Source organism: Amphiura filiformis, chromosome 1, assembly GCF_039555335.1.
Source record: "Amphiura filiformis chromosome 1, Afil_fr2py, whole genome shotgun sequence".
Lineage (NCBI taxonomy): Eukaryota > Metazoa > Echinodermata > Ophiuroidea > Amphilepidida > Amphiuridae > Amphiura > Amphiura filiformis.
In genome coordinates, this window is record NC_092628.1 from 82,736,724 (window position 1) to 82,760,262 (window position 23,539).

At 36.7% G+C, this 23,539-nt stretch overlaps 1 protein-coding gene across 9 annotated transcripts in view; it reads right to left on the reverse strand.

The window, feature by feature from the left end:
- The window catches only part of LOC140154973 (endothelin-converting enzyme 1-like), a 237,286-nt gene that overhangs the window by 112,796 nt on the left and 100,951 nt on the right, over positions 1–23,539 (reverse strand). For 3 of the 9 annotated variants that reach the window (XM_072177676.1, XM_072177690.1, XM_072177682.1), the window contains one exon: positions 13,017–13,084. The exons of 3 other annotated variants lie outside the window; for them this stretch is intronic. In XM_072177676.1, coding sequence (XP_072033777.1) covers positions 13,017–13,058 — 42 coding nt within the window. In that variant the 5' untranslated portion in view covers positions 13,059–13,084. Of the gene's footprint in view, positions 1–12,980; positions 13,085–23,539 lie in introns of all 9 variants that reach the window. 3 more of the 9 variants (XM_072177654.1, XM_072177670.1, XM_072177661.1) reach the window with 1 other exon arrangement.

Sequence of the window (23,539 nt, forward strand, 5' to 3'; positions counted from 1 at the left end):
AATGCACACACACACCCCCACCCCTTCCAACCATCCAATACACTTCTCAGTATGGTACTTAAAATCAGGCTGTTTTTTTTTCACATCAAATTGGTACTTTTGCACTTTCATGTGCAACAGTACTAAGGGGCTGTGCAATAATTATGAGCCCTGGGGAGGGCAAAATTGGGGGGAAGAAATTGTTGGCAAGCCGAAAAGAAGGGGGGGCAAGCGATTAGCACACACATTCATGGGGCACCTTTTAAACAAAACACTCTAAAAGGCTTAGGAAAACAGTACAGAAATACTTAAATATGCAAAGTTTCCTGCCATGTGTAAAGGGGGGGGGCAAAGATTTTTTGGCGGGCCGAGAGGGGGGGGGGACAAGCAATTTTCGGCAGGCTGAGAGGGGGACAAGTGATTTTTGGCAGGCCATTCTGAAATTTTAACCCCTACCCCCCCAGGCTTATAATTATTGCACAGCCCCTAACAGTATTCTGTAGCATTTTAAATATTTTTCAGTATTTCTTTTCTTCAGTTTATCAATCCAATACTAGTTATCAGCTCTGCGCACCCCACCTGTTGCCATTTGGCAGGGCTGCCATGATTATGTGTCTGCTGCCCTCTCATATACACATTGTATTCTATACTGCATCCAGACTGGGATACTAGTATTATCTACTGAAGATAGCACACCTTTAGTCATGGTGCCCTCTAATTGTATACAACATTATTACAAGAAGACATGGCTGTCCGTGCCGTGGTAAGCACTTGCTGGCACATGTGGAACAAATGATGGAAATCCAAAGCGGCCCGGTATTCTTTATACATGTTTGCATTCATGCATTTTCACACTTCAACACTTACTTGACGTTTGCTTGTTTGTCTAATTTTGTGTGTAGATTTTACCTACAAAGAAATGCTCAAATAATATTTCCACAAATTTTAATTCTAACGATTGAATGTGCCACAAAGGGTAAATCATAGTATTGAATGCAACAAAACCTGAATTGCTGCCTTATCAGATTTGAATGTGGATGATAGAATTGGTGCATAGAATTTATACACAAAAAATGGCTGAAAAATCAATACCAAAATGTTGTTTTAATCCCATAATTTAAAGCGGGCTTGTATGGAAAATATCAGAAATGTTGTTAGCCTTATTTATGCTCCAAGTAGCTCACTGTTAAGTTGTAATAAGTCTATGTACCCAGCATATCTTTACAATGGATTTCAATTCTATAAACCCATCTTTACTTAAAATGTCCATCACCTGTTTACCTAATTCAAATCCATTGTTCATGTATAACATACTAATTGCAATTATGATGTGTTTGAGTTACACTACATCTACAAAGCATCATGAATGTAAGTGAAATCTGATAGACACTATACAGTAAGCCAAAGAATTAAGGTACCAGTTGTGTTCACCCCTGTATATCCTAAATAAAGACAGGTATGTCAAAATTAAAACAAGCAGCTAATACCTGAACTCTTTAGCTCTGATTCAAAACCTTATTTGTTGAAATTGGTTGAGAATTAAAGAAACGGTAATCTAGAATGTTTATAAAGAAACGAAATCAAAAGTTGCACTTTTGTGTTCTAATCAATGAAAGCATGACGCTAGTTTTAACATGCTAATCAATGGAAGCGCTAGTTATCTTGTTCGCAAACGCTTTGCTTACAATTCAATAGGGCATGCAATATAGCAAACTGCAACTTTTAAATTGGCATCTTCCTTGGGTTTTTGGATCGTCGTGTTTTTATTTCTAGAACAAATTCAACAAATGAGGTCTTAAATTCGAGCTAAAAGATGCAGCTATTGGCTGCTGGTTCCAATTATGACATATCTGTCTTTATTTACGATATACAGGGGGTGAACATAACTGGTACCTTAATTTTTTGGCTTACTGTAGAGTGTATCAACATGATTGGTACCCATCAATATCCAGTGAACATGGCCAAGACTGCCACATCAAAATGCGTCATAACCAGGGCCGTAGCAAGGTTAAAAAATGTGGGGCGGCCATCACAAATGTGGGGCGGCCAAAATACAAATTTATGCCCAAATTGAAATAAAGATATAAAGAAAAACATAACAAATTTCTCAAAAAGTGGGGCGGCCATGGCATCCCCGGCCGCCCCGCTTGCTACGGCCCTGGTCATAACAGCCACCTAATTTGTAAGTTCATGTCACAAAAAGTCATTAGAGAGTAAATTATTTGTAGTCATTTCAAGAGGATCAAATGTTAAATGTGTAAGAAGCAGGTGTTTTATTAGGCAACAAAGCTGATGGGTACCAATCATTTTGATATAGCCTGTATCCATTATGGCATTGTACTTGAGATACCAAATACAAATAACATATGGCAACTATAACTACAGATGATAACACCTTTTGGCACCAACAAGATGAAATACACAATACTTTATCATGCTACATTTGATATGAAAGGAAAACTGTATGTATAAGCACAACACTTTCTTGTACATATCAAAACGTTTTAGCTGTGAGAGACCCATTACAAACTGCGACTTATAACTTCTTTCCAACACTGCTTATAGGGATCACAAGGTCAAACGCAATCTCTGTGTGTAGTTCAATGCAGTCTCAGATTACCATCTTTAACCTTCGTGAAACCTCAACATACGAACCGGCTCACTGCACGGACGGTGTACAGAATGCGGCAAAGACCAATACCTAGTTCAAGCAGAGGTGATTTGGGGTTTTTGCTCGTACCAATTTTTTTCAGATTTTTCGCTGTACGCGATCCGGCGAGTGAGATACTTGACAAATCAGATTCTTTCTTAGATGATAAGCTTGGAAACATCCCAAGCTTCAATTGGATACCTCGACCAGGTATACAATGGTTCCATGTCATTATAACGCTTTGAGATCAATGGTCAAAATACGTAGAAAATCATAGAAAAGTTGAAAAACGTGGATTTCAGGCAGAAAACGAAACATTTTTAATACAAAAGGTGGAGGTTAATAAAAATTATTTGCGAGTAAACAATATCATCTACATTATTTTCGATGCGATCATAAATTGCAGGACATTCACATGTTTGTTTTGGTATATCGACTATGATATATGACTAATAATTTCAAAGTTGTGATTTTAGTAATACAAATGATTTGGGAAAATTTTTGATTTTTGTTGATGTCAGTGGACGGTACGCGCGGTTGTTAATGGAATGAAATAAGAAAATGAGTAATGATGCTTAGGGTACCCTAACGTTTTGATATGCTTTAGCAATCACAGATTGCTTGCATACCTGCTCAGTCAAGTGATCAACTAGAAAAAAATATTAGTCAAATTGATCATAATAGCTCATACTTATTTAATAAAACATTGCAAATGTTATTTGATTGATTTGTCATTTCTATTTTTATTGCAACATTTTTATGCTTAATCCAAAAATGCAAAAATTTGAATTTTAACAACTGTTCCAGTTTAGTAAAAATATCTAAATATTATTTCTATTTCATTACATTTTCAATTCCAGATGCTGATCTTACAAGAACCTATTACAGTTCAATGTTCACCCACTTACTCAGTCTGTGTTAGTGACTTGGAGAACTGCATTTGAAATGCTAATGAAGATAAATGTGTCTGGCAATATCAAAGAGACATCATTATTAACAATCAAATTGAAATAGGCAGTGATTTAACAAAGTGCAAAAAACAATGAGAAAACACTTGCAACTTTCCATCAATGGGAACATGCTGCAGACAATTGATATCATTGTGTAATTTCAAACCATCAAAATATATTGCTATTTGCAAAAGGTCCGCTATAGGATCATTTAATCCAACAAATGACTTCTACTGATGACATTATCAACATGATTAATGTACTCTTAAATTAAGGTGCATTATGTTTGTCCATGTTTCCATGGTAACATGAGAATAAAGATAATGGCAAGGTGAAATGAGATTCAGGTTGCCATGCAGTGATACATGGAAGTTTGATGAGATTAAAGTACAGTGTTATGTTAATATTTATTTCATTCATAAGCATGTGATTGTCATCTATCAAATACACACTTTTCATTGAAATCAAATAATTTCATTGTGTGAGCGCAATCTTATTAAACTTCAATCGGACATGTTTTGGAGGTTACAATTCGGTCGATTCACAAAATGATGCGCCTCCAACGGTAGCTAGGAAAAGGTCAAAATATGCAGTGCATCATGGGAAAATGTCGACATCCAAAGCCCGCGTAATACGAATATGACACAGGAACATGTCATTGTGTGTTTAAATGTCAATATAATAATGTTACAGCAAATGTACACTAAACAGCAGTTTACAACTAGTGGCAAATGGTGGTCATAGACCACAAACCTAGCTGGGGCATGTTGGTGTTGTGGAGGTATCTGACCCCTACAAAATGTTCCAAAAATGCTCCCCTGGTCATGGGGTTTGTTTTCACCGAGTTTGAGTCCCGTACTCCTAACAGATGTCCAAAAAATTCAATTCTAAGATTTGACCCCAGATGACCTTTGACCTGACCCATGCATGATGTTCCATAATGTTCCCCTGGTCTTGAGGTTTGTTGTCACCATGTTTGAGCCCCGTACCTTTTACAGATATCCAGAAAATGAAATTCTACGATTTGACCACAGATGACCTTTGACATGACCCTTGCACAGTGTTCCAAAATGTTCCCCAGGTCAGTAAGTTTGTTGTGGAGTTTGAGCCCGTACTCTAACAGATGTCCAGAAAATGCATTTAGAAAATTTGACCTCTACATGACCTTTGACCTGACACCTCCAAAATGTTCCCCTGGTCATGAGATTTGTTGTCACTGAGTTTGAGCCCCATACCCCTTGCAGATATCCAGAAAATGAAGTTATAAAGATTTGACCCCAGATAACCTTTGACCTGACCCCTGCAAAGTGTTCCAACATGTTCCCCTGATCATTAAGTTTGTTGTCACCAAGTTTGAGCAACGTACCCCTTACAGATGTCCAGGAAATGCGTTTCTAAAATTTGACCTCTGCATGACCTTTGACCTGACCCCATAAAATGTTCCCCTGGTCATGAGATTCATTGTATCGAGTTTGAGCCCCATACTCCTTACAGATGTCCAGATAATGCAATTGTAAGATTTTACCCCTTAATGACCTTTGACCCCAATTCTGTGTGCAAGGTATGGGCACTGGGTAAAGCCGATGCACATGTGTAAGTGACGTCATCGTGCTATGTAATATGTGGCAGAAGAAGCATTTTGGAAGTATTTGGTTAAATACCGAAATGCCCCCTTAATGACTTTTGACCCCAATTCTGTTTGCACCCTATGGGCACTGGATATAGCCGGTACATATGTGCAAGTTACGTAATTGTAGGGTGTAACATGTAGGAAGAGAAGCATTTTGAAATTTGTTGACAGAAGAAGAAAGAAGAATCGGATAGCATTACAGTACCTAGCTGGGGGGTGTAAACCCCCCAGCTAGGTAATGATTGTAGTAGATCCATTTTCAATCTACCGTATTGATCACACGGAATCCTTTGTGGAGCTGAATGCAAAATAATGTTTTGGTTGAAGTAGTGGATTATATCACTTTTGAGATCCTTGATGACAAAACCCAATAGTCTCAAGTGTAAACTTACTCCTTTGACTGGATTTAATTGCAAATAAATAAACACACAAATTCCACTTATCTACATGTATCTGCATTTGTAATTGCTGTATTGGGCTATTCCAGTTAAGTTGAAATCCATATATCTAAGGAAGACATGCCCTTAATCTTCCACAATTGGAAAGTGAATTTCAAATGGGGTTACCTGAATGTGGGCCTGCAGATGAAATCTATCGCCCTGTATGGGAGATTAAGGTCATGTCTTCCATAGTGGGTGTGTGGATTTCAACTGGAATATCTTCCCTGCTCTTATCTTGTCAAGAAAGCAAAGTTCATCACTTGTCTTCATTGCTGGCATACCTGTATGGCAGTAATCATGCAGTAATTACTCCCACTACTGTGAATGTGCCAATTAATTCCACACACACGTCTGTACAACAGATTCCGTTTTACAGTGTATCCCACAACTAATGTCTCCTCATGACCCATTAATAATTGGAAGCAAATGGAGGCGATGGCCTATCCAGAACAATCCAAGTTGGCCACATTTGCTCATTTTATGTAAAATTTTAAATAAAAAATTAAAAAAAAACTAGAATTTCACAGTTCTCGAGGTGCGCAGTTCTTAGTGGTTGCGATCATTATAATCACAGAATATTGGTGGGCACGTCCAACACCTGAGATCAATCCATGCAATGATAGGGTAAGGGCATTCTACTTTGGAAGAGGGAGCCATTTTAGAAACTTTAACCAAACTTTAATACACACCCAACATGTAATCACCTCCAAATGTGGATGAACTTTAGGACTAAACAAACGTGGACGTCTGAATCTGTACTCAATCGACATACCGAGGACATTTTTCCACCATTGTTTGTGTCTATGTACAATTTTGTATAAATATGAAATTTTACCTATATACCATAGAGGATATATGCATATATCGTGTACATCAGCGTTCAAATAAGTGGTTGTCCATTCACCCCGGACAACTAAATCAAACACTGGGCAACCAAAAAATGCTAACAGTGGTTGTTAACCAAAAATCTGCATGCACAATTTCAAAAGCTCACATAAAATATACTATACAGTCATGATACAAATCATGAATAAATATGATGGATAAAAAATATCTCAATTAATAACATACAGAGCTCATCTTGCAATTGAGGTATTTCTAAGCACTATCAACCCATTTAGCACTGAATGGCAAATCCCCGGGGCAAATCGGAATAGGGTGGAAATGCATTGTGGGAAGTGTAAGGTATCTTCCCTGGTCAAATTCTGGAGAAAAAAATGAAGTATCGTTCCGCTGATAACATTTCCCTCCATACAGTATACATGTGTAACCATATCTACTTACCTGCATGTTATCCTAGGAGCTGTTGTTATTTGTATATCCTATAATGGATGATATGATATCTGGCTGACCTGTACTGACATTGCTGACATTAAACAATGTAACATATGTTTGTAAGCATGTTCATTATATAAATATGACTCCCAAATCAAAACACAGCAATTGTCTTCAAGAACTGCTTTTGTTATGTGCTGTGTTTTAAAAATGGCATATCACACATGTCTGATGAAGAATATTGTTGATTGATGTTATGTGACAAATATAGCACAAATCCGTATCCTTTTCTGTTTTTCTCACAGCAGTGTATCAATGTGATGGGTCGCAAATAGATGTTTGGGTACATTATTTCAAAACTGCTTCTGTTTTGTGAAATGTGGATATACATTGCTGTAGAAATAAATATATGTACATGTACATGTAGGTCTATTAATGTGTCTTGGGCTATTCTATTTGAAATCCATACACCCCCTACACATGTAGATTTTAAATGGAGTCACCCATTTGAAATTTACACTCCTTGTGTGGAAGATTAAAGTCAGGTCTTCCATAGGGCATACATATTTCAACTGGAATAGCCCATTTATGTGGTATACTTGACTTGCAGACAAATCAATATGATTACAGAATGTCAGTATGGTACCGTATTATTCATGACACTGAAATGTTGTATATATAGGCTATATTGCTGCTGGCATATACTATTTATTAAACATGTGGACAAGTACCTTTGTGTACTACTATTATAGCAATACAATTGATGTGATTAAGCTTAATGAGTTCTTTAGCCCATATGATCAATATTGGCATTTAAATATAAATATTTGATTGGCTTTCAGCAGTTACGAAATACTCAATTTATCTCCAAACGCAAAGCCCGATTTAAATGAGATTTCCAACGCAGTGCACCAAGTAGTCTTTCATAAAAGAAGAAACTCAAATTACTTTTGACATCATAAATTGAAACTTCAAAAAAACACATATAATCATGGTTCTAATTTGCAAGTTGAAGTAATTGCATTGTATTGTATTGTCATTGTATTGTATTTTATTTCACTCACAAAATTGTGGCCAAAGGCCAAATTACATTTGGTTTACATTTTTAAAACATTAAGGGGGTACTACACCCTTGGCCAATTTTGTGCCTATTTTTACATTTTTCTCAAAAATTACAGCGCATTGGTGACAAGTAAGATATGTATATTATAGGGGCAATGACTACAACTACTGCACTGGAAAATTCAGCAACTCAAGACAAGTAGTTATTGATTTATTGATCAAATATTGGTTTTCCCTCATTTTTGACTGTAACTCCACATCTGTGCTGAAAAAAAAATCCAGTGCAGTAGTTGTAGTCCTTGCCCCTATAATATACATATATTACTTGTCACCAATGCGCTTTAATTTGTGAGAAAAATGCAAAAATAGGCACAAAATTGGCCAGGGGTGTAGTACCCCCTTAAGAAACATTTATAATCAACATCAAAATTACATAGATAATCAAATGGGGCATTATATGTTAAAAAACAGATTTTTGAGCTTACAGGGAACAGTGCATTAATTCGAAGAGTCATTAGTCAGAAAAAGGTTAAAAGTTAGGTTTATGGCATTTTATGTTAGGATTAGGTTTGGGGATATGGTTAGGGTGAGTGTTTGGGATAGGATTAGGTTAGATTTTGGGTTATGGTTATGTTTAGGGTTAGAATTAGGGCTTAGGTTATAGGGTTGAAGTTTACGGTTAGGGTTAGGGAAGAGCTAAGGGTCTATAACCAAGTTTTTTGGTTTTCAATGACCTGTCAGACTATTGACCTGTAACCAATGTTGTTGCACAGTTTTGGATTCAGTTTTTAAAAATCCCCACAAATATTAAATAATGCTTCTTCTACAGGGGCATTAATTTTGTCAATTTGACTATTGGATACATGTTGGATAATCAATTTAAGACTGGTCTTTCAATAAAATATTAATTTTTAAGTGAAAAATGATTTGTTGAACATACCTGTAAAAATCATCATTAAAAAACCACCACAACACAACAATTTGTGGGGCCTTATGAGCCAATAAGCCACACTCATTTTGCTTAATCACAACATAATTTTATTTACCAATTCATGTTGATATTTATTCCACCCTTGTGGTGTTTGTTTCCCATCCGATCTGTTAAAAACATACCATATTCATTATATTACTATCTGAATGATATTCTATTGATAAAATACTATACTATTACTAACAGATATATATAATGTTGGTCATGACTTTATCTAAATGTTTATAGTACTTTTTGTGTTGCATTTATTACACAAACGTCCACGATGAACCTCTATTAAAGTTGGTAAATATGACATTGAGTTACAGTGCAACATGAAAGTGGTATTCGTATAAAAGTGCACCATTTCTCGATATCATATGAGTATTATTTTAAAGCTTACGACAGGCCCCAACTTTACAAGATGCTCATGGTGGACTGTCACAAATTGTGATTGAAATTTGACAAATAAGTCTATGACAAATTCTTGATATGAAGATGTGAAGATGTTGAACCCATCTAGTGAATGTCAAGGTGGCAAATAATAAAATGTCAAAAGTTTGAACTTTCAACATTTTCCACTTCTATCGGTCTCTTCTTGAAATGTCAGGAATATTTCAAACACGATATTGTATAATACTTTTATTTATATAAATGAATTTCAATCAGTGCTGGTGCTGCAGACTCAATTTTTATAGTGAAAGGGGTGCAGGGACACTGACTCCATGAAATATACTCCTGGATCATAACAAAATTGAACTACCTGATTTAATTTTATGACCCAATTACATGATGGGTCAGGCTTTGTTACCTGATGGAATGATACCCCACATGATCAATTATCACCAGTTCCACATATTAAGAAGCCTCATTATATACCATAAGACCTTCCAATATATTATTATCATTATCCCATTTTATGTTTTCCCCCAAGTTAAAAGTCTTTTTCACGGGGTGTCAAATCTCTCACCAAATGGCCCCTTGTTTTATGTTGTCTTGCAAGCAACCAAATCACTGCCATCGTTGAGGCCCCAGGGTTCATCCTGATCATTTGAGCTTTTTTCATCCCCAGCAATGCATCATATTCTGTCTTGTTGTCTCAGCTGACTCTGCTTCCTTGCATTTATCCATGTGTACCTACCCACTCGGACAGTAAAGTTAAGGTTTACAACATACAGCGTCAAAAAGTACATGCTATGACCCAAGACAGTTTAGCATACCTGTATGTAAGCTTTTATGTGTACTGACTACTGCAAGTAAATCTGACTCTCAAAGTACATGTAAAATGTTCACTTTGACTGTAAAATGTTGACAAAATAAAAGTCCCAAAACATTTTATGGCTTCTGAATGTTAATGTACTATACTTTGAGAAAATGCACTTCCAGGTAACATTGCATTTGATTCTAAACGAACACATCATGAGTATGAGTTGCACTATTGAGGAGCTATACATACTTATTTCCCGTCATATTTTTGGCATCATTATTCTTTTGTCAAGAATAAAGCGAACATCCATACAACTTAATTTAATTTTGTTTTAATAAGAAAACCCAGTTAAACAACTCTCATTTTGTATACACAGAGACAAAAAAGACCAAAATACTTTGATTTTGTAGTGCACAACCTTTAGTACATGTATATGTGAAAAATGTGATGATATGAAAACAAAATCTAACACATCATGGCTGGATGATTTACAAGCTGTGAGACAGAGTGTACACTATAATGATATAAGTTGGGTCCTCCCCCTCTCTCTCGTACCCTCTCTCTCTCTCCTCTCTTGCTCTCTCATATATTTTTGTCATTCAATACAGTATATCCACCCGTCTATCAAATTAAAATTGTTCAATTTCCTATTTCTTCATGTTCTTCACAAACATTGGCAAGAAATAAATCCATACATTGAGCCGAGCCAAAAATAGCAATAAATATTCCCCACTTGGCAGATTTCAATGTACATGTATATTCCTTTTCACCCTTTTATATGAACACAATTCATGAAAGACAATAACTGACTTGCTGAATACACAAAATTGCTCAAAATGTCACTTCACACAATTTCATAATACCTGCATGAACAGAAATGGCCCATTTAAAGATGGTGGTTTTGAACAGATATTGCATTTGAATTCTTATGAAACGACAGAAACGTGCACAAACTACAGATCACAGATGATAGCAACATGTGCCACTGACATGACTGAAATACAAACCAAAACACTATAAATATGATATGACAATTCCAAATATGAGGATATGAATGGATTGACAGAAGTACAAACCAAAAGATTATAAATGTGAAATGACAATTCCAAGTATAATGACTGGATTGACTTAAGTACAAACCAAATGATTATAAATGTGATATCATAATTCCAAATGAGGACATGGACTGAATTGACAAAAGTACAAACCAAAAGATTATAAATGTGATATGATAATTCCAAATATGATGATATGGACTGGATGTGTATAAAATCACCAGAGATGAGTTCGGGAGATAAAAGACATATATGCATTGTTGCGAAAAGTGCGCAAGTCAAAGACTGCTACACACATTGGCAATTTTCTACAATGCAGTTGTGATATCTTTTTACACACAAGCAATTTAGGGATGGCTTCTGGCAGAACCGGTGGTTTGACCATATTCTATACGAACAATAGAAACCAGGCCCAAACGCCCAGTTGTCATGGGGCCAGCAGTTCATCAGCGGTTTGGTTTTGATTCCATCCGTGTAAGGACAATCAGCCCTGATATTTGAGAAACATAACTCCATATTAGCCACATGGACAATGCACATTTGCTTTTGATCTCCTTCTAATTATTACAATGGTAGCAGAGATGTATATTTCACTTGTTGGATGTTCAAGTGGATGTTTAACAATGGATAAAGGGTGTTCATACTTAAAGCTAAGACTATTTTCTGACTAGTCCAGCTGACAGGACTCAATTCTTTCCCTTATGATGGTTTATATGAATGACGAAAGGGTGAAGAAGAGAGTGTTACCAGTTGGACTCCAACCCACTATCACTCCCAATTCCAGAGTCCAGAACAGTTCTTGCTTTTCAAATCAAAATTGTCATCTAGAGTGACAACATTATGAAATGAATCAATTTTTTTTGAAAAATTATTATAAAGATGTATTCAGATATTGATATCATTTTTGAGATAAGTTCCAAAAAGGCAATTTCGATACTTTTTCAAAATGTAAAATCAAGCACTCTGAAAATGCTTAGACTTTAGACCTGCACGATTTTATAATATTGGCACTAAGATGCTAAATTTTTGTCATGTCTTCTATGAGAATCAAATTCTGACATGCACTTGTTCGTTGTCCTGCAACTAAGTAAATTACAAACACTCCACATGTCTTTCAGCATAATGTAAAATTTTGTTAAAAAATCCACTTTAACCATCGGCAACATGCTGAAAACATTAAAAATGTTATTTATATCCACCGAACATGTGGCTTTTGATCTAAAATTCATGTATGAACACCCTTAATGTCATCATAATTGCAAACTGGTTATTTTTGCCGATTGTAAATATTTATACAATTCAAAATAGTGTTACAATTTTGGCAACGAAATCCCGTGAGACAAGGCCACCTTTTATTCTGTACTTCTGGAATATCTATCAAAATGGAGGAAACATTGAGTGTCATGCCATGCAAAAGAAAACTAGATAATGCCTTGTTTGTCATCTTAACAATTCATAAAGAGAAGCTTTGCTATGGGCAATATGAACTTGGAACTCCTGGAGTCAAGTTAAAGTACAACTTGTTTTTCATCAAGTTGAACTTGATCTAACATGTGTGAGGATGCCTAAGGATCAATTGAATTGGTATAACTCTTTTGGTTTGAATTGAACAACATTTAAAATTTTGCGAAGTTTTCAAGGCATACAATACATATAATTCTGTACGTATACATTGCAATTTGACATTCAACATATATCTAAAAAGTCTAAAACTTGTAAAAATATGTGAAGAGAGAAAATTTACTGCAGAGCCAAAACTAACCAGTTTGTCACCTGACACGTAAGTTAAAATCCTTGCCTTGTAGCGGTTAAAGGGTGACTTGAAAAAGGCGACGGCCATTGGGCCATCTGTTCACATATCCTAAGCTGCTTGTAATGTTAGCAATAAGGAGAAAGAAAAAATACAAAGATAGAAAAAGAAATATTGTTAGTATAAAATGTTAGCACTTACACATAACATATAACAGTTAGACAACAACATAATAGCAGCTACAGGTTAGTTTATTAATGAAATTGAATTTTGCAATTAACATAAACACTACTTGACCCCCCCCCCATGAATGTATTATTGTGATTGAAATGCTTATTTTTCTGCACAAGTGATTTGTTAACTTTCAATTTTTGGGGATTTTTTTAAAGATTTTTTTAAGGTAAATCAGTTTAGTGGATGTTGTAATTGAAATGAGTTGATCACATCCGTAAACAGATGCATCGGTAGGATTGTAGATCAAATTATTTAGATTTTTGTGTGACAAATCCAATAAAATATACTCACTGACTTGAGCTTTCGCCATCCAGGCTGATGGCTTGATCACAAGTGATCTGGTCCACTGCATTTCCATGGTGTTTGGATGCACTCTCACTCCTCGGGATCAAAGTTTGTTTTAGCAGTGGATCATATACGTGACTCAGAGAAAAAGAGCCGTCATCGCGGTTGATTGCATTAGCCCCTTCTTGCGGATCTGAATTGATTCTCGGATTCTTCTTGAAACAGCATTTGAGTCTTTGTCTAGTATGCTGGCCCCCTCCCAATTGATGACATGATTTTCTTGGGCGACGTGATCTGTGATCGCTGACTTATGTTGTTCTGATGTTGACGCTTTTCTATTTGCTCTGGTGAACTTTGTGTCTTTGACCGTTTCAGAGTCTTTTTGATGTTCTTTTAGACGGACGCCGAATTGCCTTCCTGTTTCTCCCACATACGACTTATCACAACCTTTGCAGAGGATTTCGTAAACTGCGTCACTGGTTTCTAAGATGTCTTTCTTGTCTTTGGGATGCACAAGAATGCTTTTGAGTGTGTTTGTAGGTCGCATGGCTGTTGAAATTTTGTGCTTTTGAAAAATCCTTTGGAGTTGTTCAGAAAGACCTTCGACATAGGGGATCACAACCATACCTTTTGATGGTGTTTCGTCGGATTTCTTAGGCTTTTTTGGCTCTTTGGTTTTTGCTTCCATCTGGTGTTTGACTCTGTCAAACGCCCACTTGGGGTAACCACATTCCATTAAGCGTTCTTGATCTTTCTTTCTTCTTCCCTTTTGTCTACTTCTTCCGTCACTATATTATCCTTTCTGTCCATGAGCGTTCTAATTACACCGAGCTTCTGGTGGAGTGGGTGTTGAGACTTGAAATTAAGATACTGATCCGTATGGGTCTTTTTACGGTACACGAGCATTTTTACCGAACCATCTTCCTTGCGAACTATTAGAGTATCCAGGAAGGGGATTTTCCCCTGGTCTTCTTCCTCATGGGTAAACTTTATGCTGCCCGTAGGATCGATGGTGTTGAGATGTTCTGTAAGCTTGAGTGTAGTATCTTTCTGAATGATCTCTAAAACATCGCCAACGTATCTCCTCCAGTACTTTGGCTTACAATCTAGTGGTGCTGTCATTATGGCCTCTTTCTCTAACCACTCCATGAAAAGATTAGCCACGATTGCGCTGACCGGACTTCCCATGGCTGCACCGAAAATCTGGCGAAAGATTTGTCCGCGAAAGCTGAAATACGTGGTTGTGAGGATAAATTGTAAGAGCTCGATGATGTCTTCCGTATTTAGTTTTGTTCTGTCTTTGAGTGTTTTGTCATTTTCTAGCCGTTCCTTGATGATGTCAAGACATTTTTCTATGGGAGTGTTGGTGAATAGGGAAACGACATCATGTGAATTAAAATATCACCATCGCCGATGCATATCCCCATCATCTCCTCCGCTTAGGGACTTTGAATTAACCACGTGGTGTTCCGAGGTGCCGACTAATGGAGCGAGAATTTCAGCTAATGCTTTAGAGGTCTGATAGCCAATTGAACCTGTATAGTCAACTATGGGGCAGATCGGATTCCCCGTTTTATGAATTTTGGTGGTGCAGTAGAGCCGGGGGGTGTTTTCAGCTGTGGGGTACAACAATCTGTATTGACCTTCGTCGATCTTATCCTCCGATTTGAGCCTTTTCATGATGTCTACCAACTTTCTTTTGTACCTAGGCGTGGGATCTTTGCTCAGTTTTTCATAGGTGTTTTGGTCACTGAGCATCTCATTAACCTTCTGTTCATAAATATCTTTGGTCTGAACTACAGTGCACTTCCCTTTGTCAGCACCCATTATTAACAAATCGTTTGATTTCTTAAGCTCACCTAACGCCACTCTCTCCTCCTTGGTAATGTTGGATTTCGGGAGTTTTGCAGACTTCAAGGTACCAACTACCTCTGCTCTAAGACTCTGTGCTTCTTCCCATGGCAATTTCTTACACGCCACGATGTATTCTTCGTGTGGGATCTTGTTTACAGACACAGCAAAATTCAAACCACGCCACGAGCAACTTTTGCTGTGGATCCGATAGGGTTTATCGGAAATGTTTTTGACCCACTTTTCTCTCCATTTCTTCAACTGGGACCCGCTAAGGTCGGGTTCTGAAACGTCTGCTTTCTTACTACTGGCTTCATTTCTAGTTTTGAGATTGTTTAGCTTTTCCTTATGTCTCTCTTTGGTTTTGTTTTCGACTGATTTTCGTTTCGTATCCAAGTGAGATTCAACATGGCCGATGACCATGTGATCAAGCCATCAGCCTGGATGGCGAAAGCTCAAGTCAGTGAGTATATTTTATTGGATTTGTCACACAAAAATCTAAATGAGTTGATCACATGTCTGTTCATTTCCAAACATGAATAGCTCAAGGGTTTAATATTCTCTTAACCTTTAAATTGGTCAGTATTAAAGTAGGATTAATACTGTCACTAAATGTCAAGTAACAAATGAAAAATGTTTTTCCATTTCTGCATAAATTGCTGTTTCTTCTTAAATTGATATTTTCAGAATTTTTACATTCCTTATCTCTCACTTAACACCCTGCAGCATGAGAAGTGTTTAATTATTGGTAAATTATGCTTTACAAATCCACTTGATTACTCACGTTTTTAGACGTTTCATCTTCCTACGGAAGACTTCATCAGTAATGTGATGAACCAGCAACACTCCTACTCTCATCTCCAGAGGGTGTAGTTCTTTGTAATAGCTGGTCATATACATGATTGAGTGAGTATGTCCCTTCATCGCGGTTGATAACGTTGGCCCCCCGTTTTCTGATCCACATTGCTTCTCTAATCCATCTGGTTTGCTTACATGAGTCTTTGGACATACTCACTCAATCATGTATATGACCAGCTATTACAAAGAACTACACCCTCTGGAGATGAGAGTAGGAGTGTTGCTGGTTCATCACATTACTGATGAAGTCTTCCGTAGGAAGATGAAACGTCTAAAAACGTGAGTAATCAAGTGGATTTGTAAAGCATAATTTACCAATAATTGATATCTAACAATCCTGATGAACTTATTCAAAGAGATGAGAAGTGTTTTTTCTGAAACAAAATATAGAATCCTAATATCTGCATGAACTAAAAACAAAAGAAGTCAGACACTTACATTAAAATATTACAAAATCACTCTGAATAAAAGATGATCATAAATCTGGCACACAGGCAATAAAAACTGACTGCCTTATTGTGAATTCAAGACTTGATGCTTGGTAACCTTTCACTATTAGAAGATGAGTCAGGAGACAAAGTCAAGTTTGTTAAGTGCTTGATGCAATGCATGCAATGCATTAAATAAAAACACTAGAATTCACTTACTCTTCACTTACATGACGGAATAGTCAACCACTCAACTTGTCTGATGGAATTATCACTAAATGTGAGATTGCAGTCTGTTTTATGTTTATTCATTTCAAAAATATTGCCAACAAATTCATATTTTGGTGCAGAGTATTCATGTAATAATTAAAGGTGGATGGCCTGATTATATTAGATGGTGTTTTTTACCTCACATTGAAGCCTGTCACCCAAATTATTCTTATTCAAAGTTTTTAGTTAAATTACTCCAGCAGTTTGGATTCTAGAAGCAAAACTGTTGTCATAATAGCTCTGAACAGTACACAAAATTCCTTATTGTTTGTGGAGCATTGCAGCACTGCCAAACACTATACTACAATCTTGGAAAAAAGTACTTGGAACACTTGGTACAAGTTATCATTTAGGATTCAATCATGTTTCACCGTTGTTCATCACCGTTTAACAACGATAAGTCACAGTCGTCTCTGCGTGGTTTACTTCGAGAGGGCAGCTTTAGCTGCCCGAGCGAAGTAAACCACGCAGACGCGCCGGACGCATATAAAGATCGTATATAAATTCACGATTATTTCATGAGGAAATGTCAGTTAATCATTGTCACAAAGCCTTACAAAAACTTCGATGATTTCTCTGTTCATATCATCAATAAAACTACAGAATAAAACGGCAAAATTTAGCCGCTATCTGAAAATACTGAATTCAACTTGTAAGCTTGCATACGCACAAAGGTTCCACGCGCGACGAATTTTACGCTACTCGCCAGAACGCTGTAGTCTCGCTTCGCGTTCAGATACGCTTACAGTAAAAGTGTGGATTCATCACGGATTAACAACGGTTGGCTCCTGTACAAAGGTATAGGAGGAGTTGTTGAAAATTCTGTGCATAATTTGCATTGATCATGGGAATGATGTGTATTTTGGTTATGAACAAACATGACATATACAGCAATGATTTACCCTTCTCCTCTCCACATCAATCAATGTTGTAACACTTTGGAAAACTGCTGAAGACATTGGCATTTCCCAACATTGCACAGGGGAGAGGGGTGTCAGTTTTTCATTCTTGACACAAAAGTGTTACCATTACAAAAATTCAATTCTAAAATGAATGCCCACCCCTTTCGAAAATGTTACGCAAAACAAAAAGGGCATTTATTAGAGAATATACAAAACTGAAATTAAAATTCATAACTTGATTTGCTAGGTTCTGTCTGGAATTATATACCTCATATATAGCTTCCTGTCAACTGATTGGTTAAAAGTGTAGTCATTGAATTAGCTATGCCCTCCTTTTTAAAAATTACGTAAAAACAACTATTCCTCGGGCAATAGTCTTTTAAAAAGACTATTCCCCGGGTATAGTCATTTTCACATCATCGGTGTGCGTCCCGATCAAACTCTTCGCGCGCGATGGCGTGTTTGTATTACGCACGCGGTGCCAACGCGCTGCCTGCCAGTTGCAGTGACGCGATCGTTTCATAACGAAAAACTTTCTTTGTAAATTTTACCATGGCCTATGAACAATAAAATAGGCCTTTAAACCAATCAGATGACAAAAATCTATATTAATGAGGTATATAAAACAAATATTGACTGCTTTATTCGGGTCATGATTAACATTATAGGCCCGCCCGCCCGTGGTGATCTCAAAAACATGCTATGACCCTCGGCTGCGCCTCGGGTCATAGCATGGTTTTGAGATCACCTTGGGCCTATAATTTAACCATGCCCCTCATAGCAGTCAATATTTGTATACTATTCAATTAGATGCCTGATGAAATCCAGTGGTTTTCTGATACAATGCAGCAAATTAAGTTTCAAATTTTTAATTTCCACCAGATATTTCATGTATTTTCAAAATAAGATTTCATTCCATCTATACTAATATTAATAAAATAATGAGCTCTGTGTGTCTGTCTGTCTGTCTGTCCGGCTCTGCGTTTACATGCAGCGCTTGACGCATCGTTCGATATTTCAGACATAGATGGGTACCGGGCGTGCGCTGTTTATCGGGTAGTTTTAAAGGTCATCGGAGGTCAAGGTCAAAGGTCATGGATTTCAAACTTTGTCCGATCGGGCCCAAACTTGGTGGGTGGGATCCTTGATACAAGAGGGAATATATGCCCAAAATAAAATCGAGGTCAACCGAGGTCAAAGGTCATTACGGAGGGGTCAAATTTCAAACTTTGTCCGATCGGGCTCAAATTTGGTGGGTGGAATCCTTGATACAAAGGGAATATATGCCTGAAATAAAATTGAGGTCAACGGAGGTCAAAGGTCATTACGGAGGGGGGTCAAATTTCAAACTTTGTCCGATCGGGCTCAAATTTGGTGGGTGGAATCCTTGCTACAAAGGGAATATACGCCTGAAATAAAATTGAGGTCAACCGAGGTCAAAGGTCATTACCGAGGGGTCAAATTTCAAATTTTGTCCGATCGGGCTCAAACTTGGTGGGTGCAATCGTTGCCACAAGGGGAATATATGCACGAAATATCATTAAGGTCAACGGAGGTCAAAGGTCATTACGGAGGGGTCGAATTTCAAACTTTGTCCGATCGGGCTCAAACTTGGTGGTGGAATACTTGATACGAGGTCAATATATGCACGAAATAAAATTGAGGTCAACCGAGGTCAAAGGTCATTATGGAGGGGTCAAATTTCAAACTTTGTTCAATCAGGCTGAGGTCATCAAGCGAAGGACATCTAGGGTCAGATGTTATATGGGGTCATTGGGAGTCAAACTGTATCGCTATCATGCTGGTGGTGCTCTCACGTACAGCTGGGGTGCCCTCGCAGCTGCAGGTTCTCTAGTATTTTATATTTCCTGGAGCTGTCAAAAGACATGACAAATTAAAATGGCACACTTAACTTGAAGTTTTACACATTTGTATAAATTTTCTATTATTTCATAAGTAGCTACCATTAGCCACTAGTAAAAGCCCTCTTCCAGCATTTTTCCATTTTCACTGATTGAGTTTCCTCTTGTCTCTGGCATCATCCTCACGAAAAGTAGGATATATAATACTAGAGAAAAAGACAGTTTGCAGCAGTGGAAAAGACACTGTTGCACTTTAGTGTGCATGCCATAGTGCACAACAAACGACCCTTTTGCAGTAATAAATATGGCCACTTCTCCATGTTATAATATTGCAAAAATGTATTAGGCCAAAAATTCATATTGTAAAATGATTTCTTTCCAAAGGGTGATCTATCTGACACAGCTTGTATTTGTAACCAAACTCAATAACTAAATATTTTTACCTGAGCAATTTCCTCATCTTCAAACACAGTCTACAACATTATAATATACTATGCAATTTGGGACATGTAAATTTGGCGACACTGAGACAGTAACTATAAATTCTGTCTGATACTGCTTAAACACGTTTTCTTGCTTCACATGCATTTAGGCAAGATGTGTTTATTTGAGCAGTCATTTTATCTGATGCAAACACGGCATGCAATACATGTAACATCGCATCGGTGCTGTTTCTACTATTTCAAAAAATAGCCCAACACCGTAGGACGTAAATAGGTATAAATTGCTATCACAACCAGGGTTTATTTACAAAGAACATGTCGCTACTGTAGAATATTATAAATACGTGTTTGAAGCCAGTGGGGATTCTACACTTACCTATGTATTGATCTGTATTTTATATTCACAATTATTTGGCAAGATGATTATTAAAACAAATAGAGTTTCTCCATACTGCCTCACATGTTTAACGCTATATATTGGATTTACTCCGCCATATTGCAGTGTCGTACACAGGGTCCAAAATAATGTACATGTGCCTCTGGCATTTTTAAGTTTGGCAAAGGCCAATATTAAATTGGTGCTAAGCATTCATTTATAAGGCCCCTAGCCATCAATCTTGAGTTTCCCGTCACATAATTTCTAAAAACAAGTGAGGTAACCTTTTCATTATTCATTATTTTTGTGACTTTCATTATATGACCAAACGCAAGTGTAAACTGCATTATTTTTTTACTGCTCATGCACTCAAAGATGGATGTTTAGCCCAAGTGAGTATGCTAAAAAGATTCTGCAAGTTCGGTAGCAAAATGGATGTTTTGATTTTGATTAAAAATGCACAAATATTCATTGTTTTTTTGCTAATATTACCAGTTTTTATTGTTATTGTTGGAAAATCACAATAATGAATTCAAGTGAGGGTCAGAAAATGAAGTGAGGGCGGGTGACGGGAAACTCATTATCGACTTTCATTGGCCTAAAGGTGGGCATATACCATGACATGCTCAAGCTTAAAGATGCATATTAATATCATTTGATTACGATTTTTGCTAAATGTTGCAGGTACACAATATTAGTCCCCATGCAAGGCAAGGCAGTACAATATGGTGGATTTATACAGGGCAGAGAGGGGACGTGCCCTGGGTGCCACCTCGAGGGGTGGTGCTGAATTGACCAACAATTCTGCGGACTTCCAAGTGATGAACATCAAAATTCTCGCGCGCTTCGCAATACATTTCAACACAATAGAGGCCGTCAGCCTTTCGCCATCTTGTGGGTACAAATGTTCTGTGTGTTCATGCGTCGGACACTACGCGCTGGGCGCAGCTTGGCACGCAGCTGTTATCACGCAACAACGCGGTGATTTTGCTGTTCACGCATGGAGATCGAACGACCATCGCAGCGTGTACCCACAAGATGGCGGCATATGACGTCACGCTGACGGCCTCTATAGTCATTTAAAAGATCAATTAAGACTGAAAGTCATTGAACTTCATTATATTTAGTAACCAAAATTACTTAGTGGTATTTGTGCAATTTTTCGTATGCTCCGCGCGTAATTGTCTCAAGAATGGAGGGGCGCCATTATGTATCCTTGGGTCGGGTGCTAGAACCCCTAGCTATGCCACTGGAGAGAGTTTTCAGTTGACTAAGTTAAAGGGTTACAAGGAAACGCCTAAGAAAGTTGAGAAAGTTAGTTTCAAATATGTTCCACGCATGGTACAGCAATGGTATAACTGCTAGCTGCATTTCTATGACTACAAGTATATATTAAGTGAAAGAATAGCACACAGGATTTAAATAGGTGGGAAAGTGCTGTGGGTTATATTCATAGCTGGGTTGGTGGATTAGACTTACTATACTATCAGTCTAAGGCTCTACTAGTAAAAATACACAACAAGTCTTGTTTGGCTTTAATACTATTTATGCAAAATAAAGAATTTGAAGAAAGAGAAATATACACCCCTGTTCAAAATGTCCCCCTTCCACAAGAAGAAAGGTATTCCATTTAAGTTTGAAAACATATTCACTGTGGATTTGTTTTTACAAACAATCTAAAAGTTATAGCCTATAAGTTTGTTACCACACAATATGTACTACAAGATGAAAGAAACATACAAAAGCAATGTAGACTAAAACAATTTGAAAGAAGTCAAGATTTTTTTTCATTTTTGCAGTATTATTGGTATAACATCTTTGTCCAAACAATAAAACAGGAATGAGGCTTGGGCATCATACTCTTGAACACAGAATACATGCACGCTCATATGGTTTTTAAAAAATCTGAAAGGGCTGCAACTGTCGCTACTATGTCCAACATAATTATGCTTAATCAGGTTTAACATGTTTGACCTATCTCATAGTTCTTAACATTTACCAATGTGTTGCTGTCAGCAATAAAACTTTATATATTTATTGTTGCTAGGTTACAACATATATTTTGCCAGGCTACATCAACAAACACAGTTTCTTTAAATCTTTGGTATGGAATTGGCAAGGAGTTGATATGGAATAGCAATGTTTCTAGACAAGGCGGTAAAGGAAGCACCTAGTCGCACTTGTTCTCGCTGGGACATGGACAAGAGGGATTATAACTTCCCAATCACTTGTGATATCAATGTATAGATTGCCTGTTCGACAGCTAATCAATACACCTGACTATAAAGGCTGTAGGCCCTATATTTATCAGAGAAGATGTAATAAAGTATAAATAATAATAATAATAATAACGATAATAATAATAATAATAATAATGTATAATAATAATAATAATGTAGGCCTATAATAATAATAAATAAATAGGGCCTTATGTTTCTTATTATCATATTATCAAATAAATAAATGATTAAATAAATAAATAATTAGATAATTAAATAAATAAATAAATATAGGCCCAATAATTTTTCTCATTATTATTTCTTATTATTAATATTATTATTTTCATAATAATTTACAGAATCATCAAATAAATAAATAAATAAATAAATAAATAAATAAATTTATAAATAAATAAATAAATAGATAGGCCCAATAATTTTTCTCATTATTATTTCTTATATTATTTTCATTAATAATTTAAGGAATCATCAAATAAATAAATAAATATAGGCCCAATAATTTTTCACTTTTCCGTTAATAATTTTAGGAATCATCACGGGGAATTAAATATCCTTCAGGTGACCTCTAATTTTTAACTTTTGATACTCATCATACATAATGTCATAGCACATCGTCAGTGCACATGAGGAGGTGCAACATCGTCAGGATCGATTAGGAGATTATAATCCAACGAGAACAAGTGCGACTAGGTGCTTCCTTTACCGCCTTGTGTTTCTAGCACTTGCAGTAGACAAAAAATGCTTCCCTGTTTGATAGTAATAACATAAGATTTCTAAGTGGCCCTTGTGTCATTAGCTGCTGACAAATCACCTTAGCACTAC